General features: G+C 41.8%; 2 protein-coding genes across 3 annotated transcripts in view; one reads left to right on the forward strand and one right to left on the reverse strand.

The window, feature by feature from the left end:
• Positions 1 to 3,144, reverse strand: part of METAP1 (methionyl aminopeptidase 1) — a 69,100-nt gene extending 65,956 nt beyond the window's left edge. Inside the window, exon 1 of one of the 2 annotated variants that reach the window (XM_019926452.3) lies at positions 2,951 to 3,144. In XM_019926452.3, the coding sequence (XP_019782011.1) occupies positions 2,951 to 3,064 (114 nt within the window). In that variant the 5' untranslated portion in view covers positions 3,065 to 3,144. The remainder of the gene's footprint in view (positions 1 to 2,950) is intronic. The other variant, XM_019926451.3, reaches the window with a different exon arrangement.
• Positions 2,739 to 19,686, forward strand: part of EIF4E (eukaryotic translation initiation factor 4E) — a 113,075-nt gene continuing 96,127 nt past the window's right edge. Inside the window, exon 1 of the mRNA XM_019926448.3 lies at positions 2,739 to 2,859. The gene's annotated coding sequence lies outside the window, so the exon portion shown is untranslated. The remainder of the gene's footprint in view (positions 2,860 to 19,686) is intronic.

Here is a 19,686-nt window from a genome sequence, read left to right on the forward strand (position 1 = left end):
CTGATGAAACGCACTGCTATGCTAAGTGTTTTACATACACTTAGTATTTAGTATTTAGTACCAACCCTGATGTTGGTACTATTCATAGACCCATTTTAAAAGGCTATAACAAAAAACAAAGATTATCTACCTAAAGCACACAGCTAGTAAGTAATGGAGCTGTGATTCAAATGCAGTAGTCTACCTCTTTATTCTGCCTTTTGATACAATGACTCAAGCATTTATTGACCCCCTATTGCATAGAGCATTGTGTTGAGAAATGAGGATAGGGAACTGAACAAGATAGCTTCTTCATGACTTCACCTTCTGATTAAAAGACAGATAAACAAGAACAAAAATGAAATAATTACAGATTGTATAAAATGTTATAAAGGGAATAAGGTGGTGTGACAGGGTAACCGGGAAAGGCTTACTTCTGTTACGGCTCTTGTAGTTTTGTTCGGTTTGTTCCCAAAGACAAGCTGGCCAGATAGCCAGGCTGGGGACCAGAGGAGCAAGGAGAAGAGAAAAGACAGACCACTGCTAGTGAAAATGATCAGAGAAGTGGCACGAAGCCCTAGTTTCATCACAAATGTGGAAACTGGCTTAGGAAAAGTTAATGATTGATCAAGGTCTCAAGCTGGGACTGAAAGAATAGCTGTGATTTCTGAAGACAGGTGCCCTGACTACGGGGCTAGAATCCTGCAAGCAATGGTAACTCTATTTGTTATAGGTGGCGGTAAGCATAGTCAGACTGTGCTATGCTAGGGGAGAAATAACTTCTGTACAAAAGGTTTTCTTCCTTTGATTTTTTTTTGTGTGTGTGTGGGTGGGTGTGGGTGTTTATTTGCAAGGTGGGAAACTACAGCAGGGAAATGAACTAAGAGAAACTGGTGAGAAATTTTTAAAACTGACTAAAGGAGGTAGTAACAGAAATGAAGAAAGAGACAGCTTTGAGCACCATTCAGGATATATTTGACTACAGGTATAACAATGGGACTAGAAATATACCTGCAGAATCCAACATGAAATACCTACTGTACTGAATAAACCCTGCATGTTTTCACAAATGTGTTGGCATTTTTCCATAAACCCCAATGAGCCAATGTTCTTTCTACTGAATAAAACCATGCCTAAGAGAATATCACCCATCCCTGATGAATATGGCTTCATAGTATCTTTTTAAAATCCCAGCAGGTAAGTCTGTGTACATATTAATTCATTTAACATTACCAAATGCCAACTAAATTTAAGCACAACATAAACCACATTAGTCTACTCATGCGGTACACAATTTCCAAAGATAAACTACTGTTTTTTTGTTTTAAGTCCAGGTCCCACACAGGCCTCAACAAATTATAGAATTTGAAAATTATTTTAAAGAAACAAAAGGACTCAGACCACTTTTAGCATGTTGAGTAGTCCCAATGCTATTTTTAAAATGAGCAACACTTCTCCATGCGCAACTTTTTCCAAATGATACTAACAAGGTCAAGGATCATATCCTATCTGAAAACAACACCTGTACAACATAGCTAGGATCTCTTACAACCGCTTATCTACAAGTGCTGGACCTTAAGGATTTTATTTATACGTTAATTTTACATACATCTTTATGTTTACACAGTTTATATTTGAAATATTTATATTATTGCTCTTATATATTTGTTTTCCTTCTATTCGTTTATATTTTTACATATAACAGTGCTACAGTGTACTGACGACCTTTAAAAAGAACCTCCTTAGGTTTCACCAAGATTTCACATTCATTGGATAATTTGGGCCTCAGAACAACCTTGTGAAATATGCAAGTAAAAGTATCATCTTCCCCTCTGCACAGAGGTGCTCAGCAAGATTAAGTAACTTGACTAGTTCAAGATCTCACAGTCAACGGCAAGGCCAGGGCCCTGACCGTGCCTTCAGACTCTTTGTTCATGCTCTCCTCCTCGCGGGACACTACCGATTTAGTACCTGAATATTCACGTGCCTTTCTTCAACAAATCCGGACTGTAACTAAAAGCCGTACCGATGCCGCCGGGCCAATACTCCGGGCGTCTAAATGCAGCCGGAACACTAGTGCTCTTCAGTAAACATAAACACCAGCACACGTTGCAGTCCGGACCCCATTCAGTGCTGGCTTTGCTCCACCGCACAAAACTTGTATTTTAATACACTACGGCTTTAAAGCATAACTCTTAATGGAACTGTCTTTTTCACTCAGTGGTAAGTTCAGTAAATCAGGGGTGACTCATACTGTTAACTTATGGTTTTGTAAATTAATAATTTTGGATGCCAAAGGAAAAGAATGAATTACACAGATCCCTCTCCATCCCCAACCCCAAAGTTGCCGAAGTGTCAATGCGCAGCAGTAAAACCTACGGACAGAGGTGGGTGGGGCTGGTATACCTCCTCTCTGCGACCCCCACCGTCCCAGGTAACTCACTCTTCAAAGGCCAGCGGGTCTCTTCCGACCCCCAATCCCGTAGGGGCCAGAGTGACTACCCGGCCCCGCGGCCCCCAGCGACCAAGATCAGAGCCCTGCCGGGAGCTGCAGCTGTGACGACTCGCACAGCTGGAGCTGCCGCCTTCCCCCGGCGTCCCCACCTGTCCCGGGTAGCCCGCACACCTGGCAGCCCCAGCCCGGGCAGAGGATGCGCGGTGAGAACCGGCCCCTCAACGCGGGGCCCCAGCGCGGCCGAGCGACTCAGGGCAAGTCCGCTTCCGCCCCCAGCCCACATGGCCGCGGCCGCCCGCGCCAGTACCCAGCGTGCGCCCCGCGCGGCCAGGATCCGGTGGGGCCCCAGATCCCCCGGAGGAGAGAGGGGGCGGCGGCGCTTCAGACTGTGGGGAGGAGGAAGCGCGGCCGGCGCGACCGCGGGGGTAAGAGGAGGAGCATGTCCCGACCGGCGGCGAGGTCAGGCGGAGAGGGGAGGGGGGGCAGCGGCGGCGCCGCTGGGGAGCGAGAGTCTACCTGCGAGCAGAAGTACGAGCCCTGTATCCCCAGCTTGATGCAGGTGGGACACTGGAGCTTGGCCTCACTGCTGCAACCGTCCGTCTCGCACACACGCGTCTCCACGGCCGCCATGCTGGCTGGCTGATGGAGGAGCACCTCACCGAGGAAGAGGGGGAGGAGGGAAGGAGGAACTGCTGGGCAGAAGGAGGGCAGGGGTGGGGAGAGAGGCCGAGCCGGGGGAGGAGCTCGGCCCGCCAGGCCTGGGCGCGGGAGGAGGAAGAGCACCGGGCCTGCCCAGACCACGCTGCGCGCCCCGCCCCCGCCCCGCGCGCGCAGCTGGAGCCCCGCCCCGCGGCCTTAGCCCCGCCCCGGCCCGAGGCTCCAGCCTTTTCGCGGCCCGCGTGCACGTGGGGGCCGTAAGGGTACCTGGCAGGGCGTTCGGCCCCTCCGTGCTGTCCTGTTTGTAGCCGCGGCCAGCGCGACCTCCTGGCGCCCGGCGGAGAAGGCCCGGTGCGGCCAACTGGGAGAGGCCCTGTCAGTTCCTAGAGAGAGCTCCCCAGTCGTCCCTTACTGACTGGATCCCAGGGTCCTGAACGTCTCCCATACTCTCAGGAGGTTGGAAAGGGCGCTCCATTCCTGTGTTGGTCCACCCGGCAACTCCTTGGAAAAGGAAAGTAATTCCCTTTTTAAAGTTCTGTTTCTCGCGGATAGTGTCTGATCTGAGGCCTGAGGACCACCGCTCATTCACAAAACAAGGAGCCAGGGAACTGTCAATGGAGAGGTGGGCTGGGACTTGAGTCTGGCTTCCCTTGTGCCGGATTTTTTTTTCACACCACCGCCCCTCCATTCACAATGTACAGTGCTACTGATGGTAACGCAATTACTAGGTAGTCAATACAAACCGTAGTTTTTTGTATTATCCCAGTTGATAGTTTAAGAGGTAAATAGGGGAAAATTGTGTTGATCATGAAATGTCAGAGTTGATAGGAGCTTTAGAGTTCATCTAATACAAACTTCTTGCCTAAATCTCTTCAACTGCATCCCAGATCTGCCATTTTCTAATTTGTGCTTGAATACCTCCTGTCACCAGGGAAGAGAGAGGAACTAGTATTTTTTTTTTCTGATAAATTTTTTTAATAATTTTTATTGTAGTTGCTTTACAATGTTTTGTTCGTTTCATCTGTACCGTAAAATGAATCAGTTATATGTATACATATATCCACTCTTTTTTAGATTTCCTTCCCATTTAGGAAGTATTTATTGATCATCAACTTGTTAGCGCAAGTGCGTGTACCCAACGCACAGTGAGGGCAAACACCAAAACGTGGGCGTTTGGAGCAGAGAAAGGTTTATTGCAGGGCCACAAAGGAGACAGGTGACTCATTGCTCTAAAAAAAAAACCCAAACTCCTTAAAGGGTTTCAGCAAAGCATTTTTTTAAAAGCCAGGTTGGGGGGCGAGGGTGGGGGAGGAGTTGCAAGGTATGTGATCAGCTCACGCACAATTCTCTGATTGGCTGAAGGTGCAGGCAACAGGGAGGTGTCACAGGGATTAACATTATCAGTCCTTAGGCTATGGGGAGGTCTGGGGCTATGTGCTCATGGTCATCAAGTAGTTAATACCTTCCTTTCAGTGGGGGGTTTTCACATCTGTAAAACAACTATGGAAATGTGCATGAAATGCTGTTATCTAGGTACTTCAGAGAGGAACTAAAGACGAGGATATGAGAAAAGGCCTGTCCCAGGAAGGCCCCATAGGGTCCTGCTCCATTACAAACTAAGTGCTGTGAACTTTGTGTTATCTGATTCATATTTTTAAAAAACTTTCCATATTTGATAGATGAAAAAAGCTCTTTTTTTTTAATTTTCTTTTTTTTTTTTTCTTGGCTGTGTTGGGTCTTCGTTGCTGTGCGCAGGCTTTCTCTAGTTGCGGTGAGCGGGCTTCTCATTGTCGTGGCTTCTCTTGTTGCAGAGCACGGGCTCTAGGCGTGTGGGCTTCAGTAGTTGTGGCACGTGGGCTCAGTAGTTGTAGCTCGCGGGCTCTAGAGTGCAGGCTCAGTACTTGTGACACACGGACTTAGTTGCTCCGCGGCATGTGGAATCTTCCCAGACCAGGGCTCGAACCCGTGTCCCCTGCATTGGCAGGCGGATTCTTAATCAGTGCGCCACCAAGGAAGCCCTCTTATTTAATTTTTAATTGCTTTGTTTTGTTATATAAGCAATAAAATAAATAATGTAATAAAATCAAATAATAAATTTTAAAATTTATATACACATGAGCAAAAAAGAAATCAAGCACCAAATATATGTATATATGTATATGTATGTGTATATGATATGTGTATATGCACATATAGTACATATATATAGAATATTTTAAACGAAAACTAGACTGTACTATGCAGAGTATTTAGTTACCTGTTTTGTTCAAGTTGTGAACTTCCTTTATTGCCATCAGATATACTTTATTCCAGGAAATTCCCTGGTGGTCCAGTGCTTAGGACTCCACACTTCCACTGCAGGGGTCACGGTTTGATCCCTGGTTGGGGAACTAAGACCGCATATGCTGTGCAGTGCAACCAAAAAAAAAAAAATATATATATATATATATGTACTTTTTGCACATAATTTTAATGTCTGCATAATATTCCATTGTATAATTTACTGAGCCAAATTAACTAATAATAGACATTTAGGTTATTTTTAATTGTTATGGATTATAAACAAGGCTTCTGTGAGTACGTTTTTAGTTCAAACTTTATATAAATCCTCACTTACTTAGGATATAGTCTTAAAAGTGGAATTGCTGCATCAAAGGATTGTCACTGTTGTTTATTCTTTTTTATATAGTTTGCCAAATTTTTCCTCAGAAAATGTGTAAAAATTTACACTCTGGTCAGAACTGTATTAGAGATCTTATTTCCTGAGACCTTACTAGTACTAGGTATTATCTATTTTTAATGTTTTTCATTTTGATAAATATGTAAATCTATTTGTTTTTAGATTATAGTAAGGCTGAACATTTTTCTATGATTATAGCACTTCCATTTCTTCTTTTATGTGTTTGCTTTTGTTAAAATTTCTTTTTTGCAGAACAATACTAAACAAAGAGTCAACACAACTTGGCCACGTTACCATCGCCTAAACACATCAGTGTTTCATCTGTCCTAGTTACCTTCAATCCTTATTCGCTTGCCTATTAAATGTTTACATATTTGCAGTCATTGATGGAATATTTTGCTCTGCATTTTCACATAGCACTATGCCATGGATTACTCTTAGATTTAGAGAAACAGTAAGTCCCATTCCTCTTCTACACAATAGCTCTTTATGTATTTGGTACTATCATGTCTTACGGTTTCTCAGTTCTTACAATATTCCCTTGTATTTTATAGTATGTTTATTTTATTTTATTTTACATCTTTATTGGAGTATAATTGCTTTACAATGGTGTGTTAGTTTCTGCTTTACAAAAAAGTGAATCAGTTATACATATACATATGTTCCCATATCTCTTCCCTCTTGCGTCTCCCTCCCTCCCACCCTCCCTATCCCACCCCTCCAGGCGGTCACAAAGCTCCGAGCTGATCTCCCTGTGCTATGCAGCGGCTTCCCACTAGCTATCTATCTTACATTTAGTAGTGTATATATGTCCATGCCTCTCTCGCGCTTTGTCACAGCTTACCCTTCCCCCTCCCCATATCCTCAAGTCCATTCTCTAGTAAGTCTGTGTCTTTATTCCTGTCTTATCCCTAGGTTCTTCATGACATTTTTTTTTCTTAAATTCCATATATATGTGTTAGCATACGGTATTTGTCTTTCTTTTTCTGACTTACTTCACTCTGTATGACAGACTCTAGGTCTATCCACCTCATTACAAATAGCTTAATTTCGTTTCTTTTTATGGCCGAGTAATATTCCATTGTATATATGTGCCACATCTTCTTTATCCATTCATCCGATGATGGACACTTAGATTGTTTCCATCTCTTGGCTATTGTAAATAGAGCTACAATGTACATTTTGGTACATGACTCTTTATGAATTATGGTTTTCTCAGGGTATATGCCCAGTAGTGGGATTGCTGGGTCATATGGTAGTTCTATTTGTAGATTTTTAAGGATCCTCCATACTGTTCTCCATAGTGGCTGTACCAATTCACATTCCCACCAGCAGTGCAAGAGTGTTCCCTTTTCTCCACACCCTCTCCAGCATTTATTGTTTTTAGATTTTTTGATGATGGCCATTCTGACTGGTGTGAGATGATATCTCAATGTAGCTTTGATTTGCATTTCTCTAATGATTAATGATGTTGAGCATTCTTTGATGTGTTTGTTGGCAGTCTGTATATCTTCTTTGGAGAAATGTCTATTTAGGTCTTCTGCCCATTTTTGGATTGGGTTGGTTTTTTTTTGTTGTTACTGAGCTGCATGAGCTGCTTGTAAATTTTGGAGATTAATCCTTTGTCAGTTGCTTCATTTGCAAATATTTTCTCCCATTCTGAGGGTTGTCTTTCGGTATTGTTTATGGTTTCCTTTGCTATGCAAAAGCTTTGAAGTTTCATTAGGTCCCATTTGTTTATTTTTGTTTCTTTTTCTATTTCTCTAGGAGGTGGGTCAAAAAGGATCTTGCTGTCATTTATGTCATAGAATGTTCTGCCTATGTTTTCCTCTAAGAGTTTGATAGTTTCTGGCTTTACATTTAGGTCTTTAATCCATTTTGAGCTTATTTTTGTGTATGGTGTTAGGGAGGGATCTAATCTTATACTTTTACATGTAGCTGTCCAGTTTTCCCAGCACCACTTATGGAAGAGGCTGTCCTTTCTCCACTTTACATTCTTGTTTCCTTTATCAAAGATAAGGTGACCATATGTGCGTGGGTTTATCTCTGGGCTTTCTATCCTGTTCCATTGATCTATATTTCTGTTTTTGTGCCAGTACCGTATTCTCTTGATTACTGTAGCTTTGTAGTATAGTCTGAAGTCAGGGAGCCTGATTCCTTCACCTCTGTTTTTCGTTCTCAAGATTGCTTTGGCTAATCGGGGTCTTTTGTGTTTCCATACAAATTGTGAAATTTTTTGTTCTAGTTCTGTGAAAAATGCCAGTGGTAGTTTGACAGGGATTGCATTCAATCTGTAGATTGCTTTGGGTAGTAGAGTCATTTTCAAATGTTGATTCTTCCAATCCAAGAACATGGTATATCTCTCCATCTATTTGTATCATCTTTAATTTCTTTCATCAGTGTCTTATAATTTTCTGCATACAGGTCTTTTGTCTCCTTAGGTAGGTTTATTCCTAGATATTTTATTCTTTTTGTTGCAATGGTAAATGGGAGTGTTTTCTTGATTTCACTTTCAGATTTTTCATCATTAGTGTATAGAAATGCCAGAGATTTCTATGCATTAATTTTGTATCCTGCTACTTTACCAAATTCATTGATTAGCTCTAGTAGTTGTCTGGTAGCATCTTCAGGATTCTCTATGTAGAGTATCATGTCATTTGCAAACAGTGACAGCTTTGCTTCTTCTTTTCTGATTTAGATTCCTTTTATTTCTTTTTCTTCTCCGATTGCTGTGGCTAAAACATCCAAAACTATATTGAATAAGAGTGGTGAGAGTGGGCAACCTTGTCTTGTTCCTGATCTTAGTGGAAATGCTTTCAGTTTTTCACCATTGAGGATGATGTTAGCTGTGGGTTTGTCATATATGGCCTTTATTATGCTGAGGAAAGTTCCCTCTATGCCTACTTTCTGCAGGATTTTTATCATAAATGGGTGTTGAATTTTGTCGAAAGCTTTCTTTGCATCTATTGAGATGATCATATGGTTTTTCTCCTTCAATTTGTTAATATGGTTTATCACATTGATTGATTTGCATATATTGAAGAATCCTTGCGTTCCTGGAATAAACCCCACTTGATCATGGAGTATGATCCTTTTAATGTGCTGTTGGCTTCTGTTTGCTAGTATTTTGTTGAGGATTTTTGCATCTATGTTCATCATTGATATTGGCTTGTAGTTTTCTTTCTTTGTGACATCCTTGTCTGGTTTTGGTATCAAGTTGATGGTGGCCTCATAGAATGAGTTTGGGAGCGTTCCTCCCTCTGATGTATTTTGGAAGAGTTTGAGAAGGATAGGTCTTAGCTCTTCTCTAAATATTTGATAGAATCCACCCGTGAAGCCATCTAATCCTGGGCTTTTGTTTGTTGGAAGATTTTTAATCACAGTTTCAATTTCAGTGCTTGTGATTGCTCTGTTCATATTTTCTATTTCTTCCTGATTGAGTCTTGGCAGGTTGTGCATTTCTAAGAATTTGTCCATTTCTTCCAGGTTGTCTATTTTATTGGCATACAGTTGCTTGTAGTAATCTCTCATGATCTTTTTTATTTCTGCAGTGTCAGTTGTTACTTCTCCTTTTTCATTTCTAATTCTATTGATTTGAGTCTTCTCCCTTTTTTTCTTGATGAGTCTGGCTAATGGTTTATCTATTTTGTTTATCTTCTCAAAGAACCAGCTTTTAGTTTTATTGATCTTTGCTATTGTTTCCTTCATTTCTTTTTCATTTATTTCTGATCTGATTTTTATAATTTCTTTCCTTCTGCTAACTTTGGGGTTTTTTTGTTCTTCTTTCTCTAATTGCTTTAGGTGCAAGGTTAGGTTGTTTCTTTGAGATGTTTCCCGTTTCTTAAGGTAGGATTGTATTGCTATAAACTTCCCTCTTAGAACTGCTTTTGCTGCATCCCATAGGTTTTGGGTCGTCATGTCTCCATTGTCATTTGTTTCTAGGTATTTTTGATTTCCACTTTGATTTCTTCAGTGACCACTTCGTTTTTAAGTAGTGTATTGTTTAGCCTCCATGTGTTTGTATTTTTTACAGATTTTTCCTGTAATTGATATCTAGTCTCATAGCGTTGCGGTCGGAAAAGATACTTGATGCGATTTCAATTTTCTTAAATTTACCAAGGCTTGATTTGTGACCCAAGATATGATCTATCCTGGAGAATGTTCCATTAGCACTTGAGAAAAATGTGTATCCTGTTGTTTTTGGTTGGAATGTCCTGTAAATATCAATTAAGTCCATCTTGTTTAATGTATCCTTTAAAGCTTGTGTTTCCTTATTTATTTTCATTTTGGATGATCTGTCCATTGGTGAAAGTGGGGTGTTACAATCCCCTACTATGAATGTGTTACTGTCGATTTCCCCTTTTATGGCTGTTAGTATTTGCCTTATGTATTAAGGTGCTTCTATGTTGGGTGCATAGATATTTACAATTGTTATATCTTCTTCTTGGATCGATCCCTTGATCATTATGTAGTGTCCTTCTTTGTCTCTTCTAATAGTCTTTATTTTAAAGTCGATTTTGGCTGATATGAGAATTGCTACTCCAGCTTTCTTTTGATTTCCATTTGCATCGAATATCTTTTTCCATTCCCTTACTTTCAGTCTGTATGTGTCTCTAGGTCTGAAGTGGGTCTCTTGTAGACAGCATATATATGGGTCTTGTTTGTGTATCCATTCAGCCAATCTGTGTCTTTTGGTGGGAACATTTAGTCCATTTACATTTAAGGTACTTATCGATATGTATGTTCCTATTCCCATTTTCTTAATTGTTTTGGGTTCGTTATTGAAGGCCTTTTCCTTCTCTTGTATTTCTTGCCTAGGGAAGTTCCTTTAGCAGTTGTTGTAAAGCTGGTTTGGTGGTGCTGAACTCTCTCAGCTTTTGCTTGTCTGTAAAGGTTTTAATTTCTCCATCAAATCTGAATGAGATCCTTGCTGGGTAGAGTAATCTTGGTTGCAGGTTTTTCTCCTTCATCACGTTAAATATGTCCTGCCAGTCCCTTCTGGCTTGCACAGTTTCTGCTAAAAGATCAGCTGTTAACCTTATGGGGATTCCCCTTTGTGTTATTTGTTGTCTTTCCCTTACTGCTTTTAATATGTTTTCTTTGTATTTAATTTTTGACAGTTTGATTAATATGTGTCTTGGCGTATTTCCCCTTGGATTTATCCTGTATGGGACTCTCTGTGCTTCCTGGACTTGATTAACTATTTCATTTCCCATATTAGGGAAGTTTTCAACTATAATCTCTTGAAATATTTTCTCAGTCCCTTTCTTTTTCTCTTCTTCTTCTGCAACCCCTATAATTGAATGTTGGTGTGTTTAATGTTGTCCCAGAGGTCTCTAAGACTGTCCTCAGTTCTTTTCATTCTTTTTTCTTTATTCTGCTCTGCAGTAGTTATTTGCACTATTTTATCTTCCAGGTCACTTATCCATTCTTCTGCCTCAGTTATTCTGCTATTGATCACATCTAGAGTATTTTTAATTTCGTTTATTGTGTTGTTCATTGTTGTTTGTTTCATCTTCATTCTTCTAGGTCCTTGTTAAATGTTTCTTGCATTTTGTCTATTCTATTTCCAAGATTTTGGATCATCTTTACTATCATTATTCTGAATTCTTTTTCAGGTAGACTGCCTATTTCCTCTTCATTTGTTAGGTCTGGTGGGTTTTTATCTTGCTCCTTCATCTGCTGTGTTTTTCTGTTTTGTCATTTTGCTTATCTTACTGTGTTTGGGGTCTCCTTTTCGCAGGCTGCAGGTTCATAGTTCCCGCTGTTTTTGGTGTCTGTCCCCAGTGGCTAAGGTTGATTCAGTGGGTTGTGTAGGCTTCCTAGTGGGGGGGACTAGTGGCTGTGTTCTGGTGGATGAGGCTTGATCTTGTCTTTCTGGTGGGCAGGTCCACATCTGGTCTTGTGTTTTCAGGTGTCTGTGGACTTATTATGATTTTAGGCAGCCTCTCTGCTAATGGGTGAGGTTGTGTTCCTGTCTTGCTAGTTGTTTGGCATACGGTGTCCAGCACTGTAGCTTGCTGGTCATTGAGTGAAGCTGGGTGCTGGTGTTGAGATGGAGATCTCTGGGAGATTTTCACCATTTGATATTATGTGCAGCTGGGAGGTCTCTTGTGGACCAGTGTCCTGAAGTTGGCTCTCCCACCTCAGAGGCACAGCACTGACTCCTGACCACAGCACCAAGAGCCTTTCATCCACATGGCTCAGAATAAAAGGGAGAAAAAGTAGAGAGAAAGAATTAGTAGAAGTAGGAAGAAAGAAAGAAAGGAGGGAGGGAGGGAGGGAGGAAGGAAGGAAGGAAGGAAAACATGAAAGAAAGAAAGAAGATAAAGTAAAATAAAGTATGATAAAATATAATAAAGTTATTAAAATAAAAAATAATTATTAAGAAAAATATTTTTTTAAAAAACGGACGGATAGAACCCTACGTCAAATGGTGGAAGCAAAGCTATACAGACAAAATCTCACACAGAAGCATACACATACACACTCACAAAAAGAGGAAAAGGGGAAAAAATCATAAATCTTGCTCTCAAAGTCCACCTCCTCAATTTGGGATGATTCGTTGTCTATTCATGTATTCCACAGATGCAGGGTACATCAAGTTGATTGTGGAGCTTTAATCCGCTGCTTCTGAGGCTGCTGGGAGAGATTTCCCTTTCTCTTCTTTGTTCTCACAGCTCCCAGGGGCTCAGCTTTGGCTTTGGCCCCACCTCTGTGTGTAAGTCACCGGAGGGCGTCTGTTTTTCGCTCAGACAGGACGGGGTTAAAGTAGCCGCTGATTCGGGGGCTCTGGCTCACTCAGGCCGGGGGGGAGGGAGGGGCACCGAGTGCGGGGCGGGCCTGCTGCGGCCGAGGCCTGCATGACGTTGCACCGGCCTGAGGCGCGCCGTGCGTTCTCCCGGAGTTGTTGTCCCTGGATCCCGGGACCCTGGCAGTGGCGGGCTGCACAGGCTCCCCGGAAGCGGGGTGTGGATAGTAACCTGTGCTCGCACACAGGCCCCTTGGTGGCGGCAGCAGCAGCCTTAGCTTCTCTTGCCCGTCTCTGGGGTCCGCGCTTTTAGCCACGGCTCGCGCCCGTCTCTGGAGCTCCTTTAAGCAGCGCTCTTAATCCCCTCTCCTCACGCACCAGGAAACAAAGAGGGAAGAAAAAGTCTCTTTGCTCTTCGGCAGGTCCAGACTTTTCCCCGGACTCCCTCCCGGCTAGCCGTGGTGCACTAACCCCTTCAGGCTGTGTTCACGCTGCCAACTCCAATCCTCTCCCTGCGCTCCGATGGAAGCCCGAGCCTCAGCTCCCAGGGCGGGTAAGCAGACAAGCCTCTCGGCTGGTGAGTGCCGGTCGGCCCTGATCCTCTGTGCGGGAATCTCTCCGCTTTGCCCTCCGCACCCCTGTTGCTGCGCTCTCCTCCGCGGCTCCGAAGCTTTCCCCCTCCGCCACCTGCAGTCTCCGCCCACAAAGGAGCTTCCTAGTGTGTGGAAACCTTTCCTCCTTCACAGCTCCCTCCCCCTGATGCAGGTCCCATCCCTATTCTTTTGTCTCTGTTTTTTTTTTTTCTTTTGCCCTACCCAGGTACGTGGGGAGTTTCTTGCCTTTTGGGAGGTCTGAGGTCTTCTGCCAGCATTCAGTAGGTGTTCTGTAGGAGTTGTTCCACGTGTAGATGTATTCATGGTGTATCTGCTAGGGTTGGAGGGTCTCCTGCAGAGGCGGGGCATGGCTGTGCTCATCATGGGAACAAGGATACTGGCAGCAGAAATTCTGGGAAGTACTCCTTGATGTAAGCGCTCCCAGAGTCGGCCATTAGCCCCACCAAAAGGCCTCTATAGTATGTTTAGATCCCTTGTAATCTTTGTCCATCTACTCTGGAGAAATTCCAGTTTGTTGACCTCTGTTGGGTTGTGTCCAGGACTGAGCTAATCAAATAGAGAAACAGGAATTTCTGAAAATTCTAGTTCAAAAGACCCTCAGGGTTTTTCGCAGGGAGACTAGAAACTCTCCTGCTCTTGCTGGCCACCTCCTCTGGAGGCTGCTGCTTCCTTGCATCTTTAGGAAAGCAGTGCTTGGGGCAGTTAAGAGCCCAGATGTTGTATTAAGATAGGCAAACCTGGGTTGAAACCTCTACCTACATACCCCCTCCCTTAGTCATGTTTCCATGGGCCACTTGTTTAACCTCACTTTCCATATCAGAAAAATACAGATTAGAGTACCTACCTCATAGAGTTTTGTCATAATTAATTTGGAAACACTTTGTGAAGTGCTTAAGAGACCAATAAGTTATAATTATTATCAATACTAGTTAGCCTTGCCATCAGCTCCTCTTTCTTTGGTCCCCTTCACCCCCACAAGGCAAGCTATTGAGTGATATAAACTTCTTAAGACCACCTTTATGGCTGGTTTTGGTTTTGGGGTTTGTTTTTTTTTTTTTTTTTTGAGTTTTTTTTTTGGCTGTGTTGAGTCTCTTTGCTGCGTGCGGGCTTTCTCTAGTTGCGGTGAGCAGGGGCTATTCTTTGTTGCGGTGCGCAGGCTTCTCAATGCGATGGCTTCTCTTGTTGCGGAGCATGGGCTCTAGGCACACGGCTTCAGTAGTTGTGTCACATGGGCTCAGTAGTTGTGGCTTGTGGGCTCTAGAGCACAGCCTCAGTAGTTGCAGCACACGGGCTTAGTTGCTCCACGGCATGTGGGATCTTCCCAGACCAGGGCTCGAACCCATTGTCCCCCTCCATTGGCAGGTGGATTCTTCACCACTGCGCCACCAGGGAAGTCCCTGGCTGTCCTTCAGATAAGCAATTTTATGCTTTTGTTTAAGCATGAAAAAGTGATAAACATAGATTTTTATAAAATTATGTCAGACATAGTCCTGTTGTATTCTTCTCTTCCTTCTTCTTCTGAGATTTTTAAGTCAAAATCCCCATTGGACATCGGTTTCTGTTTTAATTACCTTGGGCAAAGTTCAGCAAACCCACTTACAGGCAGAAGAATGGACTTCAGAGTCTCAGATGAGAATTTGGCATTTCTGAGAGTCCTTTGGCCCTGGAGGCACTTGTTTCCCTGGACTTTTGCACAGAGAAAAGCATTTTTCAGGTAGTATCTAAGCACATGCCCAAAGCCATCTGCCCAGCTTGCTATTCTGTTTCAAGTGTCCACAGACAGTTCACATTCAACATGGTCAAAAATAAACAATTGTCCTCTATTTGGCACTTCTGTCACCCCCTTTAAATCTGCTTTTTCTCCTGAATTTCCTATTTTGTTTAGTGACATCCTTTCTACTGTTATCTCCCAAGTTAAAAATTAGGCTCTCTCAGGAGTTCCCTGGTGGTCTAGTGGTTAGGATTTGGTACTTTCACTGCCATGGCCTGGGTTCAATCCCTGGTCGGGGAACTGAGATCCTGCAAGCCATGCAGTGTGGCCAAAAAAAAAAAAAAATTAGGCTCTCTCTTCTTCCATATGCCCCTACATCAAATTATTTACTCAATCCTATAGGTTTTATCTTCTAAGTATTTGTTTTATGTGTTCTCTCTATACTTTGGCTTTAGTTTTAGTTGAGGCTGTTTTAAGCCTAAGCTTTACAGTAGCCTCTTAACTACCCCTAATTCCATTGAATCTGATCCCTGCCATCAAACTGATTGTTCTAAGAGACAAATCTGATCATGCCTTTCCCCTGCTTAACATCTTTCACTAATATGGGGCCTATGGAGCTGGAGCCAGGGTCAGAGAGGTGACCAGAGCTTGCAGAATTGGGGCCAATGAAACAGCGCTAAGGGGATCTCTGGGACCACCAAGGCCAAAGCTAAGGAGATAATCAAGGATCAGAGGCTTGGTACATAAAGGGGAAATGAGAAAATAAGTAATTAAATTAAAGATACTGAGATTCAAATTTTTCACTGTCTAAGGAGGGAGTTTAAAATATGGAAAGGCTGAAGGCTAGAATGAATCATGTAGTGTTGTATTGGAATTAGAAGTATCAGCGTGAACTCAAATTTTGATACATAGATAATATAGACATGTGTGTGTGTGTGTGTGTGTGTAAGTAATGCTTTACCCACTGAGAGGGCCTAATGGCAATGAGCACATCTGATTTCCAGATCTTGGTTTCTAAATACCATTCTCCACTAAAAGGAATCGGAGCTCCTGGAGAACTGGCTCATTCCAGGAGCAGGGTAAGTACAAGATAAGTCTGTAAAGTCTCATTGTACCAGAACGTAAAGTAAAGCTCAGAAATGATGGAGACCCCTGCAACTAAGACCCGATGCAGCCAAAAATATAAATAAACAAATAAATATTTTTTAATAAATAAATGATGGAAAGTATAAAAAGGACATAGTAGCCAATTTGAAGGAGCTCCCACTGGCCAAACTGGAGACAATCTGAGCATCAGAATAAATAATGATAGTATCAGGTTATAACCCATTTAAAAAATGGTCATCCATGAGCCCATACTGATAAAAACACATAAATAAACACACAAATGAGGGGCAAAAGTAAGCACTTCTTTATAATAGAATGTTGGATAATAAGTGTGGAAGAAATGAAGTCATTAGAAAATCACTGTTCGGCAACCATTATAGTAATACTTTTTTAGGCAGGAGCCATCAATGGGTGCTAAAACAATTGGGGGAGAATTTGTTAAGAAACAGGATATTTACATAGCCTCAGTGTAACTCCCTACAAAATATTTATCATTTAAGAAGGCAAAATGGTAACTTCACAGCTGAGAAACATTGCAGGTGCTTTCTTAACTATGTTATCAAAGTTAAAATCACCAGGAAGAGGACAAATCAACTTTGTGCACCTCCTAATATGGAACACTGAGAACATGGTATATCTTTTGTGGTGTTCTTGCCAAAAATGCATAATTGATTCTAATCATGAGGAAACATAAGACAAATCCAAACAGAAGACAATCAACAGTATAATTGACCTGTACTCTTCAAAATGCCAATGACCCAACAGGGAAAGATTTGAGGAACTATTCCAAATCAAACGAGACTGAAGAGACATAACAATTAAATGTAACACTTGAAACTGGGTTGGATCTTGGACCAAAAGAAAAAAAATGTTTTTGCTGTAAAGGAAATGGGTTATGTTTGATCCCTATTTGATCTCTTGGTGAAATTATAATTCTGTTTCTTCAAGATCCAGCTCAGATATCACTTTACCCATTAAATTTTTGCTGACCTCCATAGCTCTAGTTAATCAGTGGCTTCCACTGTGCTACCTCTAAACCAGGTACATGGTGCTATTGTCGCCATTAAGGATAATTTTAAGTAACATTTATTAAGAACTTACTATATGCTAAGCATATGATCATATGCTTATAAGTAAGTATAGATACTAATGGGTTTACTTTTAATCCACATAAGGACCCTATGAGGAAGGTACTAGTACTAATCCCATTTTTATCTCTCTAGCCCAAGTTCACATAACCAGTAGGTGGCTGAGCCTGGACTTGAGTTCAAGTCTGTCTGACTACAAAGCCCATGCTCTTAACCACTGTACTCGTTACCTTTAATCTTTCACCTGTCTCTCCTACTAGACTGTAACTTTCTGTGACAAGAGGGTTATAGCTTATTTTTTTCTCTATTCCCAACCGTTAACCCTATCACAATTCTTGACATATAAGTGCTCAGTAAATGTTTTTCCTTCTTAAGTTTTTTGCAAATATGAATTATGTCAAATGTTCAAAAAAGAAGAAGGATATATGTACATGTTGATTGAAAGAGAGAGAGAGTTGGGGGTGATGGGGAGAATACCTGTTCTGTCAGAATGCAGACAGAAGCAGAAGACACTCTCAAGCTGGGTAATTTGAGAAGAGTGAAGAATTTAATAAAGGAACTAGGGACTTCCCTGGTGGTCCACTGGTTAAGACTCCGAGCTTCCACTGCAGGAGATGCAGGTTCAGTCCCTGGTCAGGGAAGTTTCACAAGCCACAGGCGCTGCCCAAAAAAGAGACAGACTCTATACTAAGGCATGGACAGTGTCTTGGAAAACCAAAAGAAATACTACAATAACTGAGAGTTAACAATGAGGCAATATTTACATTTCTTGGTCTGAAGGAATAAAGGGAATGGACAGTAAGTTGCAACTGCCCTCGAAAATCAAAGCCACAAGTTTCCATATTCAGATCCAGTGGAAAATGGATCAACTATATTTCCTCTTTCTGTAGTAGCATTTTCACTGATGGATGCTAAAGAATGCTTTGTGCCTGCTGAAGAAATATTTCTAGCCAAAATTGAGAAGTTTATTAGCATTCAGCAAAATAGTTTTTTGGTTCTGTCTGCTACCCTACATGGGGCCCGAGGAATGGAAACTGATGTTCAGGATTCAGCAGAGACTCCTGGGTAGTACCTTATTGGATACTTCCAGTACACTACACAATAAATGCAAATAAATGCAAAACCCGGAGTCAGCTGAGAGGAGAGGGCCTCCTAGCAGGAGCTGTGACTTTTGGTTAAGAGGCCTAACCAACCCAAAGCCACCCCAAAATCAGGAATCTGGGACCTCATTCTCTTCCTCCCTTTCAATCCTCTAAAAGCGACAAGGATAAGGAGCCCATTGATCTACAGTGAAACATACAAGTCAGCCTCAAAGGGCAGAGGACCAGATTGAGATGGGTGGAAAATGGATGCAGAGGGGCAAATGGAAAATCACCCGGAATAATGTTGTACCTACCACCTCTCTTAAGAAATGGAATACGGCCAATACGGTTGAAGTCCTCAGTGTACCCCTCCCCAGTCACATCCCTCTGCTTCCTCTCCTCCAGTGCTGCCATAAAGATTCTTAGACTTCTGCATAATATGTTATTTTTAAAATAAAATTAAATAAAAGAATTTTCTGAAAAGGACTAACACCTTCCTTGCTCTGTCATATTTTTATACTTGAGAAGCGTCATGGTATTATCAACGGGCTGGGAGTCAGAAAACTCTGATCCATGTGTCTAGTTCCAAACTCTTTGTCTTGTGCAAAGCAATTAAAATCTTTCAGCTTTTGTTTCCTCATCTGTAGAACATTGTTATGAAAATCAAATGAATTGGTACCTATGAAATCATTTTGTAAACTGGAAAGCACCAATGAAAGTAAACGATTGCCGTTTATGTCTGCCCCCCTTCTACATATAACATATCCTGTAAGAGCAAGAACCTTGTCTCTCTTGTTTGTTTGCTGTTGTGTCCCTAGTACCCAGAATGGGGGCTGGCACAGTATAGGCATTGCATTAGTATTAATCAGGGAATGCTAACTGCTGTAACAGACAATCCCAAAACACTCAGTGGCTTAAGAAAATCAGCATCAGTTGTAGGTCAGTCAGGGAAGCCTTGCTCTCTCAGTCAATCAGAGATTCCGGATCAATCACTTATCTCTACCACATCCTAGGTCCTTGAAATCCTTACCCAAGGATAGGCTGGCACAGGAGCTTTCCTGTGCATGACATTTAACAGGCCACTGCTGGGAGTGGTGTAGTTCACTTTAGCTCATCCCATTGGCCAGAAGTCAGTCACTGGCCACATACAAGGGATGCTAAAAAACATAGTTTACCTGTAGCTTCAAAATAAGAGAAAATGAGTTTGATCAGCATCTAGCCAGTCATTGCTATGGCTTTCACTAAATATCTGTAGAACAAATACATGAAAAATTAATGAAATATATACAAATGAATGTAGCCTAAGATCCACTTTTGTTTTTTAGCTTCTCAGTAATGGCTTAATTTTTTTTATTGAAATATAGTTGACTAACAATGTTGTGTTAGTTCAGGTATACAGCAAAGTGATTCATATATATGTGTGTGTGTGTGTGTGTGTGTGTGTATACATATATATATATACACACACACACACACACACATATATATACACATATATATATTCTTTTTCAGACTCTTTTCCATTATAGGTTATTACAAGGTATTGAGTATAGTTCCCTGTG

This window comes from Tursiops truncatus, chromosome 5, assembly GCF_011762595.2.
Source record: "Tursiops truncatus isolate mTurTru1 chromosome 5, mTurTru1.mat.Y, whole genome shotgun sequence".
NCBI classification, from domain to species: Eukaryota; Metazoa; Chordata; class Mammalia; order Artiodactyla; family Delphinidae; genus Tursiops; species Tursiops truncatus.